We start from the raw sequence: 19,700 nt of genomic DNA, 5'->3' as shown, positions 1-19,700 counted from the left end.
ATTACGGAACTATTTCGTCAGGCATGCATCACTGTTCAGAATTTACCTTAAAGTTTCTCTCATGACTGTGATGGCAGTTTGTGAATTCTAGTTTTATTTTAATATTTAGAAAGTAACCCTGTCAGACTGTAACAGTTCTGCCATTTGAGAGGTGAAACTAGCTCTTTTTTTCTTTTTATGCCAGAAGAACAAAATGAATAACTATAAATAATAATTTAGACTTAATAACTAGACAGCTCGACATTCTGCACTCACAACATCAAATGAACTATAAATATAAAGATTTTTATGACATTGTGTCTCACTGTTAAACTTTGTAATCTCTGCTTGCGCTGCAGCTGGATCGGGTCATCCTCGAAGAATTTTCAAAGCAGCGTGATCCTCTTGAGACCCTGCTTACCGTTCTTGAAAGCAGCCCGGGCAAACAGCAAGGTCGAAGCCAGACTCTGGGTCTTCGTGTTCTGATACAATTTAAAAAATGGATGGAAGAAAATCCACAGGTAGAGTTAATATACGTCCATAGTAAATTCCCTTTGAAAGGCTACCGCAGTAGGCATTTTGATACTCATTTATTGCATTTTCAATCACATCCTTAGGTAACGCTGAGCTCACTACCAAAGCCACATGCTTCAGCCCTGCAGATTCGGGCTCTTGCTCTTCTGACGGATAAGCATAACAACTACATTGATGCAGTCATCTCGATATTTCAACTCACAACTCTGGATCCTGCCCCTCTCTACCAACATATTGTACAGCTGCAGGCTCTGAAGTGTTACAAAGAGGTGAGTTCTATGCTGAAGTTAATTAAGCTGTAAAAATGAGCTGCTCTAGATTTTATTACATGTAGTGTAGGATTTGATCCATCACAAAATTGTATTGTGTTTTTCTGTTATGGAGATGTAAATGAGCCATGCACATCCAATAGAACTGGTTCAGGTGTAAAACCTCTATTACGCAAAATGTATGCTTACATATTTATCTTTAGTCTTGGCTAATGGAGCAAGGAATTTGACAGTTTTAACCTTCTTTAACCTCCTTTTAATGATACTGACGCACTGTACTTCGTACCGTCATAGGCAGCCATACTTGGTATGAAGTTAAATCTGCAGGAAGAACTCAATTTGGAAGAGGTAAGAGATTCATGCCTGCAATTGGATCTACTTTAAAAAGAAGGCTCAACACTCAGTGTATTTGTTTCAAGGTGTGTGTCCCACTTATCCTGCACAATAAGATGTCACTGGCCGAGGAATTTGTCACAGGACACGAACACCTGGAAAAACAGCTGGTTATGCTGCTAGACTCCTGGTGCCACTCTTACTTCTGCGCGCAGGATTTAGTAACGTATGATGAATCTGATCCGGCAAATAAACACTTGGTAGCTGGACTAATCTATTTTTCTGGCCCCAGGCGATATCCTCGTCTCTCTCTGTCGAAGCACAACATGGGTGCAATCGAGTCCAAAGTCTTGACCAAACATGTCTTGCGACTGATGGAGAAGTTTAAAATTGATCCAGGTTTGTGGTGAAGAACAGAAAATGATGAAATTGTTGAATGGCATGATAAGTGATTTTTGTTGATGCAGACCTGTGTCCCAACGCTCTGCACAAGAGACGAGAGACGTCGCTGCGCTTTCTAATGTATAGGAGATTTGGGGAGGTAAGTTGTCCAAAAGCAGTCATAAAAAAACTAAGTCATCTAATTGAGTTTTTGTTTTAATGAAATATTCTACTTTGATATCACGCTGTGGCTTGAAAATGGTGATGAAGGCAGGCTATGAAAGGGAAAAATCTGCATAATGGAGGGAAATTTGCGATGGGAGGAAATTTACACATCAAATGAGTGTATTATGACCTCACCGCGCTGCGGCCATAGAGAATTACATAACTTTTACAGATGTTTTTGCGATCCAAGTGACGTCTGGGCATTATCACAGCGGGACCATTAACACCACTGCTGCTTCCACCGGTATTTACCGTGTACTGTGGCTTCTACGGTGTTCTCCCGGATTTTTCCACATTCCCAATAAGCATTGCTTTGTATTGACTATGCCTCCACCACGTCCCCTGGTCCAGTGAAGCAAAGCATCAGCTCCAGTATGCACTGCTTGTGGACCGTCACCGTGCTTTCACTATGTGCGGAAGCATTGCTAGTGTCTGTTTCACTGTACAACTGGACATCCTCTTTAAGGATATATATAAAATATTACATTAAAGTTACAGGTGCCTGTCTTATATTTGTGTAAAATAGTAACAATGTTAGGCTCCATATTTGCTGCTTGTCTTATTGAAGCGCCCCTATTTTGCTTGTCGGAACGTTGCGACTGCAGCGCTTTAAGGGTAGAGTGTCTTTTATTGCCTCTGCCAAGTATGTTATGTGATCGTCTGTGTTCATCCCTCTGTCTGCTGCCGTCTCAGAAATGGAGGAACAGATTTAAATGCAGTTTTTGTGGAATACTGATAATGGGACAAGGAACAAGGTTACATTTTGCTGGGGTTCCAGATTACCAACGGGGTCCAGTCTTTTGAAGGCAACTGCGCTGAACTGTTGCATTAAATCAATAAAATAAATGTTGTCACACTGGGTAAAAATATTCCTCTCATGGGTGTACATAAGCTGCCAGTTGGAGGTCTAGGCTGTCCAAGTGATTCGATAAAATTGCTGCTTTGACCACAAATGTAATGTGTGTGCCATTGTAGTTGTGCAAACCACTCCTGGACGTTTACTGAGGAGTGCAGTTCAGTACATTTTGGAGAGTGGAACTAGATTGGAGACGTTAATAAACATTATGAAAGGAGCATATTTCATGACGCGAGTGGTCCTTTTATTTGTATGAGGAAAAAAAGAAGTGTAGCCAAGATTGTTGTTTGCTGCATGAGTGGTAGCAAACAACATTTTGGGTTATTAACTAAAAAAATAACCCAAAATGTAATGTAATGTTATTCGGTACAGCACAATATGCAGTACGAATATAGGTTAGCTACGTGTAATCCAAGTGTTTAGTTTTAAAGAGACTATGTTGTCATCAGTAAGTCTGTTTCTAGTGCAGAAATGATTGTAATTCAAATAGTTTTTGCGCTATTTTGTGCAGGTTTCCTTGCAATTGGATATAAATTCAAGTCCAGCTGACATGTGCATTTATCTTTCAAAGGAACAGGCTGTTCTCTTTCAAAGGCAAACCTCATTGTGTAAGAACTGTTGCAAAAAGTGTGTTACACTGATCTCAGCTGAATTTCTGGTTTTAATTATGCATATTTCCACTTTTAATTACTTGGAGAGATTTATTGAATTTCTTCCAACCCAACATAAACTGGAAACAGCTGGAGCATTGGCACGTTTAATGAGGGAGGATGGGTTCAATTTCCAAAAAACAAGAGCAGAAGGAAGCACTTGAGATTCAGGGGAATTATTATATTAGTGGTGGCTGCGGCCAACCGAACCTCTGATGTGGTAGTGTGTATTTATATACAGGAACCAGGAAATTATTTTAATAATTTATTCGAAGGCCTGTTTGGTTTTTATATGTAAAATAGCTATTAAAGGTCACAATCATGAAAAGAACCCATTGAGATTTTTCATCTGGTTTCTTTCACACACACTTTCGTTTTCTTTTTTCCTGTTTCCTTTTAGTCTGCTCCAGTTAATGCATGTCCTTGTCTCTGAACACTTGGGTAGTTATTGTGTAATGTCAGCTGTCAAATAGATCTGTATGGCTTTTTATTTATGTGTATTTTCCTCTGTATTTTCCATAGACATAACTTGATTTGGTGTCTTAGTTAAATAATGTCTCATCCTCTTTCAGAAAAGTATGTCGGAGGAGAACTGGGTCGACCTTGTTCAGGTACGTTTTGATCAGTCAATCATCAACAAGAAACCCTTTTAAATATTGGCTGTATTGTTTCATATTTGAAATATAGTACGTGGCTGCAGATGACCCAGAAATCCATATCCAGCTGGTGGAGATGCTATTGAGGTACAGCAGCCCTCAGAAAGCCGCTCAGTGGTCCCTAAGATACAACATCCCCCGGCATCGACTTCCTCTCAGTGTCCTGGAGGCGCAGGACAGATTACCACCAGAGCTACTGTAAGTTGGTAAAAAAAAAAAAAAAAAAAAAAAAACTTTTTCTTTGGAAGGTCATTACTACTCGTACTATACATTACTATACACTCGTACTATACATATGTTCTTACTTTCCAATTAGTTAATATAGAAGAGGTAAAATGTGAGTTTCCATCTTGCTGTGGCAGCTCTAAGGCAGATATTGTTAAGAACCGGTTGACGATTCCAAGTATGGATGAGCTCGGGCTCACTATATGCTAAACTTCACTTTTATTGTGTGTGTGTATTTTTCCTCTGCATTAAGCATTAAGTGTAATCTTGATTTAAACAAAATCCTGTTCTGTGCGATTTAATACCTTTGAGACAGGTAATGTAACATTCAGCATTTGTCTTGAACTTACACATATTTTCTTTTTGTCAGAGATATAAATAACACGTCACAAACAGAGTCATGGATCGTGTCTAACGACCACTGTCAGAGATTTTACCAGGTTCCGCTCAGCCCAGACAAAGTTCACTTTGTCGACACGCTGGATTCACTCCAGAGGTGTCGCAGGATTCTTCACAAGGTAGCTCTATCACGATAAGTGATTTGTTTCTTGATTGATTTAACTAAATCATTTATATTTACTTGCTTTTTTTGTAGGAAGGAGTTGTGGTTGGGGTCGACATGGAGTGGCAGCCGACGTTTGGCTGCCTCACAGAGGAGAAAGTTTCCCTCATACAACTGGCTGTACCTGACCAGGTTTTCTTATTGGACCTGAGTACAAAGGGACTGTCGAAACACCAAGATGTCATAAGTCTGATACAAGATTTGTTTTCTGATCCCACTGTCATTAAACTGGGTATGCATTCAAAATAACCTCTCTGTAATTTTCTTAATTTGAGACCATTAACATCATTGTTGTGTGTAAAAATTGTTGTGTTTAGGGTATGGTGTTGCAGGAGATCTCAAATGTCTAATGGCCACATGGCAAAGTGTTTTAGAGCAGCCGATTAAAATTATGGGGCTGATTGATCTACTTCACATTCATAAAAAGGTAACATCTGTTCTCCTCTTTTGCAAACTTTTCAATTGATATGGCATGTGATTCTCTGACTAGAGATGTGTATTAAGATGTTTAATCTCAATTCAAAACCTATGTTTTAAGGTGACCATTAATTCCAATTGTCTCACTCAGATAAAATTTCGGAAGCCTAAAATGAGTCCAAACGGATCCAGGCCGGTGCTGGTGGGAGAGGGTTCTTCAGAGAAAGGACTGAGTCTTTTGGTGCTTCAGGTGCTCGGAAAACCTCTGGACAAAACAGAGCAGTTATCCCACTGGGAGAAACGTCCCTTGCGCACCAGTCAAATAAGATACGCAGGTAAGATATGAACTGTAAAAATGCCAGAAATTGTCATTGCTCTGTAAATAAAGGTGTTCATAATCAGTCTTCTGTTATTGGTTTCCATCTAGTGGCAGATGCCTATTGCTTGCTGGATGTGTATTCTGTCCTCTCGAGCAACCCCTTGCACTTTGGGCTGCCAGCTGACCTGAGCATTATCTCTGCCAACCCACCAAAGGCCAAAGACAAAAACCAAAAACAAGCCAAGCAACTGAAAGAAGAGAGGAGCGAAGAGGTCAGTGGCTATCACATTTCATTTGTAGTTTCTAACAGACTACTTGGTCGTCTTCTTTCAAGATACAAAAATATATAATTTTAAATAAAAAAAAAAGGATGGGGGGGGGGAGACTACATCACAGACCCCCCCCCAAAAAAAGGAACAATTAAGTTCGACCACGGCACTCTGAGACCCTGTCAGCTCCGGGGGTGCAGTTTTGTGCTTCACAAGTGCTGCAAGTGAATAGAAAATCCCCCTGCAGGGATCAGTTAAGTATCACATTATTGTCTCTGTCCATTTAGGAATGTCAGGGGGCTCAATGGGTCAGTCCCCCTCACAACCACAGGGAGAAAGACCTCCTGTGTGGTAAGAAGCCCTCAGAAGAACACCCCCCACTGAGTCCCCAACAGTTGAGGGTGGTGTGTGACAACATGCTACAAGGACTGGGAAGATACCTGCGCTGCTTAGGCGTCGATGTGGTCATGCTGGAGAATAATGATGATCACAGAGTAGCTGCCAATGTGAGTTGCACACAATCAAATCAGCTCCACATCAGTAAAACTCTATTGAAAAACGTTGTCTTTTCAATCCAAATCTTTTGCATGTCAGTTGGCGCAGGCTGAAGACCGAGTCATTCTAACATGCGGACAACCTTATCAGAGTGTAAGTTATGCTTCTCATAACTGTTGAAGTGCATTAACTACACACATTCTCTCATCATTTTTGGCAAACCTGTAGTTGAGGTCTCAGGTTGGCGAGGGTCGCTGTCTGTCACTTGACTGTTCTGAAAAGGCCAAAGATCAGGCTGTTCGAGTGCTGAAACACTTCAATGTCCAGTTGACCACCAATGATATATTCAGCCGCTGCCAGGTAAGACTGGTCAACAGCTTTTTTCTGTCTTATTTTGTGGAAACCTTGTTATTTGCAATGTTCAGGATTTCATAACACAAAACATTTCTCCAGTGCAAAGGTACCTCTTTGACCAAGGGGTTTTGACGGTGCTAGTTTCGTATAGTGTGTAATTTTGAAATTCTTTCTTTAATGAAAGTCAATATGCATGGATATACAAATATCTACAATGATATACAAAATATACAAGAATCTACGTAAGGAGCCCACTTAGCTTTCAGCCTCTTCTCTTCAGTGAGAAGGTGATGAACATGGGGAAAATGAACCCTCTGGACTTTCACTTTGAAGCCAGCAATTTGAGGCCATGCAGTGTCTAATTAGCATCCTTTCTGGTTCTTCCCTGTGGAGAAAAAAAATCCAGCCATGAATCAGTCAGAGCTTGTGGAAGAGGGTTTGTGTATCTGACAGGGTTCTGGAGCGAATATGTGTGTAAAAAAATGTAGCGATGTAGAAGACTTTAATTTTCTTAATAAAGCTTTTCTGTGTGTAATAATGAAGAAAAACTGCCATCTTAGCCACGTGGTATGATAAAGCATTTGTTCTCCCTAGGCATGACGGCAAAAGGTGACTTTGAATTTCACTATGACTTGATCCATGTGTGAACTGTTTTTCTTTGGGGAGAGATTGCTTTAGAATGAAAGCCTTCCTTCAGAATTTTGACCAATTAGAAGTGAACAAGGTACTCTGTTCCCATTTTCATATTCAAAAGTAACTCACTAAATATTTGTAGGATGCCAACATGCTCCTCCTCACAACTAAAAAGTATTCCCATGCAACATTTAATGTTCATTGTGCAGGATCAACTTGGTTTATGAAGCCTGACTGCAGATGTCCTCATGGGTGGCTGTTTTTGTTTCTCTGTGGTGTCAGTGGTGATTGGAAGGGGGTATCATTTTCTAACTTGGGTGTTCTTGCTTACTCTTAGTAGGGGGTCCAAAATGTGTCAAGATAATGCAATGCTTGCTGCATTTGTGACAGCTTAAAAATGTAAAAAATTTGGACCACCTCGTTGTAACCTACTTTTCTAAACACATTAAGCATGCTTAACATCTGCCTGGCAACCAGCGGCCAAATGGTGCCACACTTAACTGTACTTAATGTGGGTGACTCCCGACTATTTCCTACAAGGGAAGTGACTTTGATAGGTGATAGCCATAGCATGGGCAAAGGTGACGTCTAGACCAGTGGCTCTGGAAGTGTGAGGGCCATCTCCTCTCATAGGTGTGAGAGTACTTAGGGGAGCTGTGGTTTTGCAACTCTCTGTTGTGCACTCATATGTGGTGTTGGAGGGAAGAAGGTCACAAGTGTGAAGTCATTGAACGTATGAGTCCTTTGTTTAAACTTTGCCATGAATTCTGGATCCCATTTTGGTCAGTTCCAGCAGGACGGATATTCAAAAGTGACTAACTTTGTGATACTAATTTTGAGATTAACTTTGTGATACTGGGATTTTGTGACTTGTGTGTATTTTCAGCTTTAGATTAATTGCCTCATACTAATTGACATCAGCCCTGTTCTTTTGAAATAGGTCAGATCAGTATTATGAAGTATGTGGTCCAGGAGCAACATTGTGAAGTGTAGAGGTTGAACCCAAGATTAATTCACAATGAGTGTATTTGTGTGTGAGCTGAAAATTATTTTTTGAAAATTATTAGATCAGTATTTTGATCTCATCTTTCTGTTGAAAAGCAGTACCTAACACAAAACATGAGTTCACACATTTGTTTGTGACATATGTTTATTTTACATTTAAAAGCTGTGTTCAGCGACAAGTCATTTGTCGCTTCAATTTAAACTTCAATTTTAACCTCATACAAACTCGGCACTTGAGCTGCAGATTGTAGGGGCTTCTCTTGCTGGCCTCCTCCACAGCCCACCCAGGCAATGTTGACCAATTTTGTTGTCTGATGGTGAATCTTTGATTCTCTCCTTTTGTACATTACTAATGACCATGCTATCAGGCTGTGGAGGGTAAAGGAGCTCTTTAATGTTTCAAACAGATTGCAGTATGGAGATGCCAGTTGTGTTGAGTGCCTTTATTTCTGTCTCAATGAACCGAGAAATAAATGCTAGAATTGAAATCTCGAATCACGTGGGACCCGTCAACCCCAGAATCAACAACTTGCAGTAATGTAGAACATAAAATGCACTCTATTGTTCTCCTAGCTCCTAGCTAGTTTCACAAGCACATTTCAGTTAAAATGAAATGATCCCACTTCCCCTTTGTTAAAGAGGAACTAATCTGGCTATTTCAGTGTCTTTTAAAATGATATTGGAGCCGCATTGAACACAGCAGTATGTGTCTGCACAAAATTCTCTATGATTTGAAATATTGACAGTACACAACGTGCATCAACAACGCTTTTACCGTGAACTGAAACATTGTTTTCTCAGCCAGGCCTACTCTGCTGTGATTGGTCCGGAGGAAACCTTAGCCTCTGCTCTAATAGCTGCGGTCAAACAGGACCGTCTCATTGCTCTCTCGAATGTCATAACTTCACACTTGGACATTAGGAACTCTTGCAGCCAAAGGCCCAGATCCTTGTCAGTGCCAATGAGCTGACGTCCACCGTCCTGTCCACCCACTTGGTTGTTTACAGGTGAAAATATACGGCGCTCCTGCTTCAGTGGATCAGAGAATGGTGACGTCAACAGAACATCCCCACACTGAAAAAACGAAAACTTAAAACCATTAGCGAGGGAGGAGAGCGCAGCAATAATGATAGTCTGTCTCCAAATTCACACTGTCATAATTCCAGTTTTTTAATATTAATGTATTTAAATTAATGTATTTTGGAAGTAGCTAAAAAAAACATCTGAGTTTTGGTGTGTACAAATGTATTTTAGAAAAGCAGTCAGCTTTTTTTGTTGAGTTCAAATCTCTTTGAAACTTAAAATGTTAACGATGCACTAGTGGTGTTGAATTTGTGTAAATGCATTTTTGAGAAACCTAGTTGTTAGCTATTGATTTTTTTTAAATTTAGAATCTATTTTGTATTTTTCTTTTTTTGTTGTTTAACTCTATCATTGTGACACTGATATTATCTAATGCGATGATGCTATGTTGCATTGAACGTTCCTTTATGACAGACAGACAGACACAAAAACATTGTTGACTGGGTGTTTCACTTTCCCAGTTGGCCTTTTATAGACATGGCAAAGATCGTCTGAGCGATTAGGTGACGGCAACCAAGCACACACAGTGACACCCAAGACTCAAACACATAATCTGTCATACAAAAATACACATGCATTCATAGAACTGACGCCTTGGCACCTCCACACACACACAATCACGCTGACTCCTAGATGCTATTGCAACAGAAAGCCTGGTTCCCACGCACCGGACTACTGGGGAAGTGGAAACAAGAGCAACAGGAACCACCACACCATGAGAGGGAGGGGTGGGAGCACTGCGGAAGAAAGGCAGAGGGAGAGAATTTAGAAGAGAGGTGATGGCAGGGAGGTAAAAAAAAAATAGGACCCAAGTGAAAGCTAATGAGGAGTAAATGAAGTAGAGATAAGAAGAAAAGACCAAAATAACTGGGGTTAGAGATGAAGGCGCTGCAGAGGTTGTGGGAGAAAATTGCAGATAATCAGTGCATGTGTGAGAGTGTTTACTAAGTAAGGAAGAGGGAGCGGAAGAGAAAGTGTCTGAGAAAGATGGCATTGGAGAAAGAGGAGGGGTCGTGCAGGGCGAGGCGATAGAAAGACTTGTTGTCTGTTCTTTGATCTACAAAGAGAGCCGCGGGCTGAGAATCGGGAGGAATGTGAGAGGTTCAGACACGTTTCAAGTTTCGCCTCAACACTTGTGTACATATAATTGGACATGAGAAAAATACCATGAGTAGCTTTCGGACATGTACATTGTAATTGTATTAAATGACGTGGATGTGTGTAATCCAGTAGCTCGGGCACGTCTCACTCTATAAGTGAATTTAATTTCAAGTGGCCACAAATTTCGATGGTCAAATAAAACATTTTGCTGCCACTCTGTTGATTAAGCGAAGACATAAAACTGTTTAAAACAGAAAACAGAACCAGAACACCGACTGGGTGGCACTAAAGAGGACCACAACCTGAGAACTGGCCATGGTTGATATGATGAAGAATCCAGTCTGATCTATAAGGAGGACTGTCAATGGGTGTTACATACACAAAGGTAAAGTTGGTGAATTGGATTCTGAAACACCCATGAAGATGTTGCATAGGAGTAGATGTCGATAAATGTTGGAACCTGGGACAAAAAGGCTGTTTATAATTTAGTATAAAGACAGCCAGCATGGTGCCGAAATTAAGAGTTGAATTTCTGTCTTCAACGTTTGTCTCAGACCGTGGCTTCTCTCTAGACAGGAGGGAGCAACAGTGAGTGGGGAGGTGAGAAGAGGGGGGGCATTCCAATGGCCGCCAAGACATTCCGAGGGAAACCATCCCAAATATTTCCCACTGTGTGCAGTGAGGGCTTCGTGTCTCCTGTTACACGCACATACACACATGCGGTTTGAGAAAGTGCTAAAAAGTGAACACACACACACAATCGCACTGAGAGAAAGTGTTTCTCACACACAATGCAGGTTTTTCTCACAGTCACGCTTTACGCCACATTTATATGTATAATGTGTATCTACATGTAGATGGTTTGAGGTAGATTTGTGAGGAGCTGATGGGAATGCATAATGTCGGTGTCCTGTGTCTGTTTGGCTTTTCACTGAGAACACTTGATGTTAGGGAACTGAGTCTAAAACTGACGGTTATTTCAACATGTGGGTTTGTGAATGAGTAAGTTAGACAGGAATACAAATATTTGGATTTCACCCTGCTGCTGGAATGACAACCAAGCTCACTTGGGAATGGAGTACTTTAAAAATGAATGTGCTCCAGCTTGAGATTGGGGGCAAAAAGACATACTTATGTAAGGGAAATAAGGCGGAATTAAGTCAAAATGTCAAAATTAACACGTCAAAGCATGTTGACTATAGTGGGTCTAAACACCACTAATATTTTTGATGCGCGATCAATGCTTATGCGTTTCGAATGACTCTCCGTAATTCCTGTAGAAGACTAGGAAGCAGAGCACTAGTGACACAAGTGGAGGTGAAAGGGGGACAGTCTTTTCATTAGCAAATACAGTTATACGCACATGTAAACCGACACAAAAACGACAAGCCTAATGGCATGTAACTCGATGCACTGTTAAGTCATGCAGTTACACACCTGTATGATAAAATCACTTGCAGCTAGAGAAAGATGAACATTTTGTATCCACCATTATTGTCATGCTGTTATCTAGAAGATACATTTACACTCCGAGGTAATTCTAAAGATATTCTTGACAGTATCTGTTATGTAGGGTTGTTGTAGTAAACAAATGTTTGCCTGAGGAAAGCTATAATGCCCCTTAATGTGTTGATAAAATTTTCGTTCAAGGTACATTTAGAACAGTTTCAAAAAGTATGATTAATTTGCCATTAATCACAACTTTTTTTTTTTTTACATTTCTTTTTTCCATCAGTTCATTAAAATACGATTGGGGTTCACCTTCATAAAACGACAAATGTTACTCATGGACAAATGGTCAGAGTGAGCATTGCACAGATCTAAGGCTGAAGACAAAGCTAACTAAAATTCATAGTGTCAACTGGAGGTTGAATTTGTAAGAAGTACTCGTGTGAACATTCTTGCAGCATGTTAACTGTGAAACCTGCGTGCACTTCACTGAGGTTTAGCTCGAGGAGACTGCTCTTCCCTCACAGCTAGCCTCAGGATAGCACAGCAATACACTGAGACCTGTGTGGGGGTGCATCTGGTTAACCTTTCCTCATGTGTGTTTTTCCTGAGTGTGCCATTGGTACTGCACATATATCTGCAAAAAGTAAATAAAAGGTTGTTCTCCATAGGTCTTTTATTTACTGATCATAGCAGCATAGCATTACACGTCTGTCGTCAGATTCATGGATGGTACTGTACTTACTTTCCCTGTCTTTCATCATATTGCCATCCATCAGCATCATCTTTTTGCACCTTCCAAATAAACTGTTGGCTTCTCTATTTTCCACTTGTCGCTGAACAGCCTGTGTTCTTCTTGGGTCATGAGTCTGCAATGACCTGACCAGCAGGATCTGGCCCTTGGGCTGTCGAGTTTAACACATGTTCTCTAGCCCTCAACTAATAGCATAATCCAAAGGATTCACAAAATTGCTGGAGATCCTTATGCACATAGTGAAGATGTGGTGTCCTGATAAGTGAATCAAAATCATTGCAGGTAGTCATTGTTCTCCATTTAAATAGACGTCTCTCAGAATACTAAGATATTAGCATCAAGACCCAATTGTGGACCCAGGTTGGCCAATAAAAATTTCTGACTGTTATGAATGGCCATCGAGTCAAAAGATGGAAAGACTTAATATAAAACTAAAATATAATGAAATAAAAAGGCAATAGAAATAAAAGGAGTAATCATACCATTGCTTCAGATGTGCTTTTTTTTTGCTTATCTTAAATTTTCAACAAATCATAATTGTTGGATGATATATATATATATATTAATGGTGAATATCAATGTCAAAAAACATGATATGAATACATTGTTTTCCAATTTTTACTATTGTTGTTGTCGTTGTTATTATTTTAAGAATTCAAAATAGAAATAAAAGATGAAAAAAGTTTTGTAGTTTTGACCAAATGAGGGTCTCATAAGTGCGGGTCTCATACTGGAGTAGTTTGACCCCAATTATAACTTCTGAGAATGTATGTGATCCATTTTAATGTTTTGATTAGAGCTACTGTATTAACAACAGGCCTCGCTCAGCAATGTTACAAGAGGGATGTTGGCATGGTTAAAAGAAAGGTTAGTCCAGAGATGCAGGTCGTGACTGCGAGCATGTTACCCTTGCACATCATAATTGGAGAGAAACACGTCCATTACTCATTCCCATAATGGATTTTCCTTCTTCTGCCTGTCAGCATCCTTTTCTCACCCTCTATTTGACTCCTCTCCTCATCTCCCCTGCTCTCCTTCACCCTGCCCTGTGTCTCTGCTCCACTCCCAGTCTCACTCTGCGTTTCAGTTAAGCTGAGGCAAGGAATCCGGTGCAGCCGGCAGCTGGAATGTCCTGTTTGTGTTGCTCAGTTTGTGTGTGTGAAGTTGGTGAGGCTGGTGATGTTTTTTTGATGTGTTCTATTGTCTGAAAGCCAAGCTGCTTCCTGCCACCGAGCCTGAGAGAAATGAAAAAGAGGAAGACGAGAAGTGAGGACAGAATTTCAAGAATATGCCTGACAGTGGCATGTGGTGAAGTCAAGTGGTATGAGGGGAATATTCTGTGGAAATACCAGAGAAAGAAGCTGAGAAGGTTAATAGCAGAAGTGATGCAGGAATAGGAAGAGAGGTGAGAAGGCAGGAGGGTTGAGCTTCAATAGTCCTTTTCCTCTATACACCAATACAATGACGGACTGCGTAATTTCCCATCGCACTCGAATGCATGCGCACGCACAAGTTTCTCAGGGCTAAAATAGATTTGCTGTCTAAGTTCATCTGGTGCATCTTTGATCACATTGTTGTGCCTATAGTTTGTGGATGGTGGCAGATGATTAGCTGCTTAAATGGTAATGAAAAATAAGATGATGCCATCACTGTCAAGAGGGAGGCAGAATGGTTGTGGTAATGCATTTTGTAGCAGGTTGAACCCTTTGAATCCCCTCATTGTTTGTGTGATTTAAGTTCAGAGCTAAATAGATCAATGTGTTTTTTACTGTTCTCCTAGCCCAGGGTTTGTCTTGTGATTGCAGGTGAAAATGAGTTTTTGGTTGGCTGAGCCTGGCTATGATTCATGTTTTTGCGAAATGAGTAATTTCCATAGTCTAAGAAATGTGTTGGTGAGTTGTGTAGCGAAGTGAGAAATGCTGGAGAGTGGAGCAGCTCTTCCAGTACCACTTCCAGTCACGAGACGGCAATTATGGGGATTGTCTTTGCATTCTCTCACTATAATTCTTACCTCAGCAGGCAGTAGTATTTTTTGAAATTGAAAGAAGCCCCTGGAGTGCAGCTTTGAAGTCATGATGATCAGAATTCAGGATATCTAAATGTGTCTTGTGGAAAGAGTACCCCAGGTGTATGTTAAATTCATGCCATGTCACTTTCCACATATTCTACCTTCTCCCTCTGAAATTTATTTGAATGTTTGTGGAAATGAGTGCAAGTTTACTGGCTGGTGAAGCGGTTTGATGGGGCAAAGCATTCCTGCTGAGTGGTGATGTCATGAGAACTAGTGCTCTGCTCGCAGACAGACAGCCCTGTTTATGTTCCCCTCCAGAGGAGAAACCACACTGCATGTCTGAGTTAGAGTGTGTGTGTGTGCGCGCTTCAGCATGAATGTGTGTGTGTCCCAGTCTGACTGCATTATTGGCTCACGGGGGAGGTGGGGGATGCCGAGGGGCACTCAAGAGGGTCGACTTTCCCCCACAGCTCAGGGAGAGGGAACCACTTACTGATGGCTTCCTCTCAAACATCCACACAGAAAAAGGAAGTTTCTCATGTTTTGCAGAGCCACAGTAGCGGCGCAGGCCGCGCTGCTGTGAGCGATTGCCCTCTGCTTTTAAATAATCCCCTTTGGGAGGCGCAATTACTGGAACCACAATAACAGAACCACATTACAACACATTATCCTAAGGCCATTTATTATTAGAATTATCATTGTTAATGTGCATTCTCTGGCGCAAGTGTCAGCTAACAGCATACTTGTTAGCTTGGAGCTTATGTATTCAAAACTCAAATAATGAGTCGCTAACCATCCATTTGCAAATGTTATATCAATGGTTAAGAATTTGGCTTTTGCAATACTTTGCTATTGTTAATTCCCCTCCCTGATTTTGGAGGAATGCCTGCCTTTTGTGTCCTTGCTCATGGTTTAATGGTTTCCCTTGCGATAATGAAACGTGATCTTGGGTCTTAGCAGCTTAGTGAGTAATAGATCATTCTCCCACATGCAACAAGGAGAACCCCCAGAGTTCAGGGCTCTGGACAGAACAAATAAACAATTGTAGCAAATATTGAAAAGAACATCTCAAACCAATCTGGCACTTCATCTCTTTTTAATCTCCTGAATTACTGTTGGGTGTTGTTGTTTTTATAACTATTGTGTGTGAGAACCGAGTTTCCCAAAACCATTTGTGCTTATTAAATAAAAATAAGAATTTAACAATTGAGTTGAGCATAAATGTGTACAGCCTGTCAAAACTCAAATGTCTCTGTAGCTTTCTGATTCTAAAATACAATCATGAATCCTGGTCTCCGAAAATCACTTTGCCTCTCTACAACCTTGCTTAAGGTCTATGTGGTCTGAGCATGCTGTCGGTGAAAGTTCCCTCTCCGTCTGTGAGCCTCGTCCTCTGATTTGAGGGCAGATATCCTTTATACATACATTGTTGTGTGGATCTCTTCTGACTGACAGCCATGTCTGTCTGTTTCTGTGGCCATTCTTACCTGGCCTGCAAGTTACTTTTGAAACTACCATGCTACGGTGATCTAGCAACCTAGAACGATGGACGTGAAGATGTAAGTACTGAAAGCCGGAAGAGTCATGAATTACTTTTAAGTGATTGAAGCACGTCAGTGGCATGTCTTTTAGATGTAACATTCTGCATTGTCTCTACATACTGCATTCCTCTTGGTCTCATAATACAAGGACACTATTGGAAATTGAAGAGCACTTTGCACTGTGCAAATGTAAATTGTCTGATGCACACAGAAAAAGAGTACCACACATTAGTCGCAACAAAGTTATTCTGTTATTATGATATGTTCTTTTTCCTGCTGAGTGTGACGTGCATGTCTGATGAGTTTACAAGAATTGAAAGAGTAGAACTGATTGTTCTGTAGGGCTGTGACCCCATGATGCAACCGATCGTGAATGGTGAGATTTCTGTCAGAAACTCAGCATGAAATTTCTTTCCCTCTTTTTTTTCCAGTACCGTGAGGTCTGTGAAGTGAGCAATTGATTGTAGGCTCCAGATCCTCATTTCAGGGTTACATCATGTTTTCAGGTGGAAAGCAATTGAGTAGCCAAACTTCTGTTTATCATCTTCAACTGCTTATTCTCAGTGCACCTTACTGCACTGCCAAGTAGAAACATGGCATTGGCTGCTCAGAATCAGAGACTGATGATGAGTCAATGTATGTTTAGATTTCTGTTTACATAATGTGAGTTTAATGCCAAAATAAATTCTGACATTCAAGTTGTGTGTTGCCAGAAATAGTCTGTTTGTCTTGCTTAGTTTATTGATATAATTTGTGGATAAAGAGTGACATTTAGTCCAGCCACCTCACAACTGGAAACAGATTTGGAGCTAGCCTGCCCCAGTGGACCATTGTTTGGAGGTTTATTGGTAACCAAAGATGTGTCTCTATGAGTGGATGTCTGTCTGAATGTCACATACACTGAGATGGACCTGTCCAGGGCGTCCACAGCCCCTTGTCCCAAGTTGCAAGGATAATCACATGCTTCACACAATCCTGTTGAAGGAAGTTATTGACATATTAATATGTCAAAATATTTAAAAGTAAACTACTATTACACTACCATCAGACAGACACTGATCTGTCCATCATAGATCACAGATCATGATGGACAGACCCCTTAAAAGTTTGACAGAATACAGGAGAATTTACGTCATCCGTTCAAACCCTACTATAAAACTTGACTCGTTTTCAAATGCTCACTGTTTCATTAATTATAGAACTTTGATATGTAAATTCATGAGTGAAACATGGAACCAAAATGTTTTGCTTATTTTCATCTATGCCAGTGAGGAAGCTGAACTGAAAGTAAGCCATAGGAGTTTTTCCGATAACACTGATTAAATTTTGCAATTTGGGGCAGCATGGTCAACGAATATTATCTTGTACCTGCCTGTTTTGAAATACATATTTGTTTTACGTGCTCTTTACAATGTCTGTATTCATACTCCGAGCAAGGGAACTGGAGTGTGCCAAGGTAGACTGTTCCTATTCTTAAGTGGATGTGAAAATGATGTAATGAAAAACATTACATTTTGTTGTTTGGTCACATTCAGGCTAAACCCTTTTAAGTCTGATTGTGATCACAGACAAGCCGCCTGCCTCCCTGGAGAGCAGGTACATCACTGAAGAGGACTGGCTGTTTGGCCTGGGAAAAACCAAGTGAGAGGCAATCGGGATTGTAATATGAAAACATGGATTAAAATAAAAAGAACACTGAAGACAAAGAGAGAAATTATTATTGAGAAGGATGCTATTCGTATTGAAAGATATTGAAATGCATAGTGGTGCATGCAAGTTGTTAGATTTGCTTCTAAGAGAGTTAAAAAAAAGGAAATTGAAAGGTTACTGAGAAACATTGGTGATATAAATGGGTTGGAAAAAACAGTAGGTTAAAAAAAAAGATGATGCGTCACTTGCGTCTTTTCTCTGTTTCCTCCTCCCCTCTCAGGCCAAGGAAAGCCAGTGTCTTGTGTTTCTCATCGGAAATCCTGCCCCGCGTTTTAACTTGTGTCATGAAGCCATCTGACAATGTTTGCATCCATGTATTTTTGTGTGTACTCTCGAGAGAACAGTAGCATTGCCTATGGACCAAAAACAAATACACACCAAATCTTCATTTCATGTCACACGACACCTTCATGTAAACAATCTTTGATAACAATCTATTATTTGACACTACTGGTATTAGTTTATTTAAATGTAAAATCGCATTGCTGAGACCCTGAGAACTAGGATATAAATTGGTTACTCACTGTTTGCAATACTACTGCAGACCTTATTTGTAGTCACACCATCCATTCATCCACCCTTCATCTCCTGCCTATTGAAGGTTACCCTCTCTTCAGCCTGAGACACCTTAACTTGGTGTGGAGGAGCATTGCTGCTTCTCTACGACTGCATGCCTGGGTTCTTTACTTCAGCCCTACCCTGTTGAGCCAACTAGTTTTGGCTAGATGGAATTCTCATGACTCAGGGTGCTGCACCAAGCTGTTTGTCGAGCTCATGCTCCATCTTTCACTCTCATGAATGAGATCCCAAGATGCTTAAATTCTTCCTGCGGTTGGACCTCTTTACTGATATGAACAGGGCATTCCACCTTTTTCCAGGCAACAACCATGTTCTTGGATTTACTAAAATTTATCTTCACTGCTATTGCTTCCAATTTGGCTGTGGATCTTCCCAGAAGCACCACGTTATGTCCAAAATGCTTTGAGATCCTGAGTCCTCCAACCAAAAGACCCATTCCACTCCATCTCTGCCTGGCCATCATGCATGAAAGAGTGTCTGATATTATTTTTTCCAAACACAAAGTAACCTTTTAGCGCTTACAATTATTGCTGTAATATATAGTATATATTGCAGTATACTGCATATTTAAATATGCACCTAGCTTAGGCAAAGCCAAGCTTATTCAAGCATGTTATTACTGTTTAATTCTGACTCAATTGATATTGATGAGAGTCGAGTGATTAAAAATTGTTGCAGATCATTATTACACTGCAGTTTGTGACCTTTGTGGTCCATTTATCTCACTTACTCATAGGTGTCTTGTGAAGTTCTGGATGTGCTTTTGGGTGGGGTGTCTGTGGTCATTGGCGTTCCCGTGTGTGTGTGTGTGAGATGTGGGTATCTTTGCAAAACAGTATTTAAGAGTCTTCTTGTGAGAACGAGAACAGTTGTCTTATCCTACAATCACAAACCAGAGCATGTCTCATAATGAATTAATGAAGCAACCCAAGCTACTCCATGTCACACCCTTTGTAGTCGGCGCAGACCAGAGGTGGCTAGTGTCCCTGAGTACCTGTCTGTCTGGATGATCCCATGGACCTCTTACAAGCTGACACACACAGCGCTCCTTAGATCCCAGGAGCCTTTTCTTTCTGCCTTTCCCTCCATTTTCCTGCTGTCTATTTTGGTCAACTGGTGGCCCGTTCCCACAGTGCTGCTGTTCCCATGGTTATCGCCGTGGAGATAGCGAATGGGGGTTGGGGTGGCGGCGGCGGCAGTGGGCTTGACAGAGAGCGGGAGAGACAGCGTTGCTCTGTTCGAAGAGATAGGGGACTCTGTGGCAGTAGCGGAGGCAGGGGGATGCAGGGGGGTGAAGGGTATGGGGTTGA

The 19,700-nt window shown here is 40.8% G+C and overlaps 1 protein-coding gene across 3 annotated transcripts in view; it reads left to right on the top strand.

The window, feature by feature from the left end:
- exd3 (exonuclease 3'-5' domain containing 3) overlaps positions 1–19,700 on the top strand; it is a 39,125-nt gene that overhangs the window by 5,177 nt on the left and 14,248 nt on the right. For all 3 annotated transcript variants that reach the window (XM_053865619.1, XM_053865610.1, XM_053865629.1), the window contains exons 4-19: positions 339–500; positions 597–782; positions 1,077–1,130; positions 1,202–1,341; positions 1,408–1,514; positions 1,583–1,656; positions 3,800–3,838; positions 3,915–4,081; positions 4,479–4,626; positions 4,704–4,902; positions 4,988–5,097; positions 5,239–5,422; positions 5,515–5,678; positions 5,963–6,181; positions 6,270–6,323; positions 6,399–6,530. In XM_053865619.1, the coding sequence (XP_053721594.1) occupies positions 339–500; positions 597–782; positions 1,077–1,130; positions 1,202–1,341; positions 1,408–1,514; positions 1,583–1,656; positions 3,800–3,838; positions 3,915–4,081; positions 4,479–4,626; positions 4,704–4,902; positions 4,988–5,097; positions 5,239–5,422; positions 5,515–5,678; positions 5,963–6,181; positions 6,270–6,323; positions 6,399–6,530 (2,139 nt within the window). The remainder of the gene's footprint in view (positions 1–338; positions 501–596; positions 783–1,076; positions 1,131–1,201; positions 1,342–1,407; positions 1,515–1,582; positions 1,657–3,799; positions 3,839–3,914; positions 4,082–4,478; positions 4,627–4,703; positions 4,903–4,987; positions 5,098–5,238; positions 5,423–5,514; positions 5,679–5,962; positions 6,182–6,269; positions 6,324–6,398; positions 6,531–19,700) is intronic.

This window comes from Synchiropus splendidus, chromosome 1, assembly GCF_027744825.2.
Source record: "Synchiropus splendidus isolate RoL2022-P1 chromosome 1, RoL_Sspl_1.0, whole genome shotgun sequence".
In the NCBI taxonomy this organism is placed as follows: domain Eukaryota; kingdom Metazoa; phylum Chordata; class Actinopteri; order Syngnathiformes; family Callionymidae; genus Synchiropus; species Synchiropus splendidus.
This window is presented reverse-complemented; position numbering and strand designations above follow the sequence as displayed.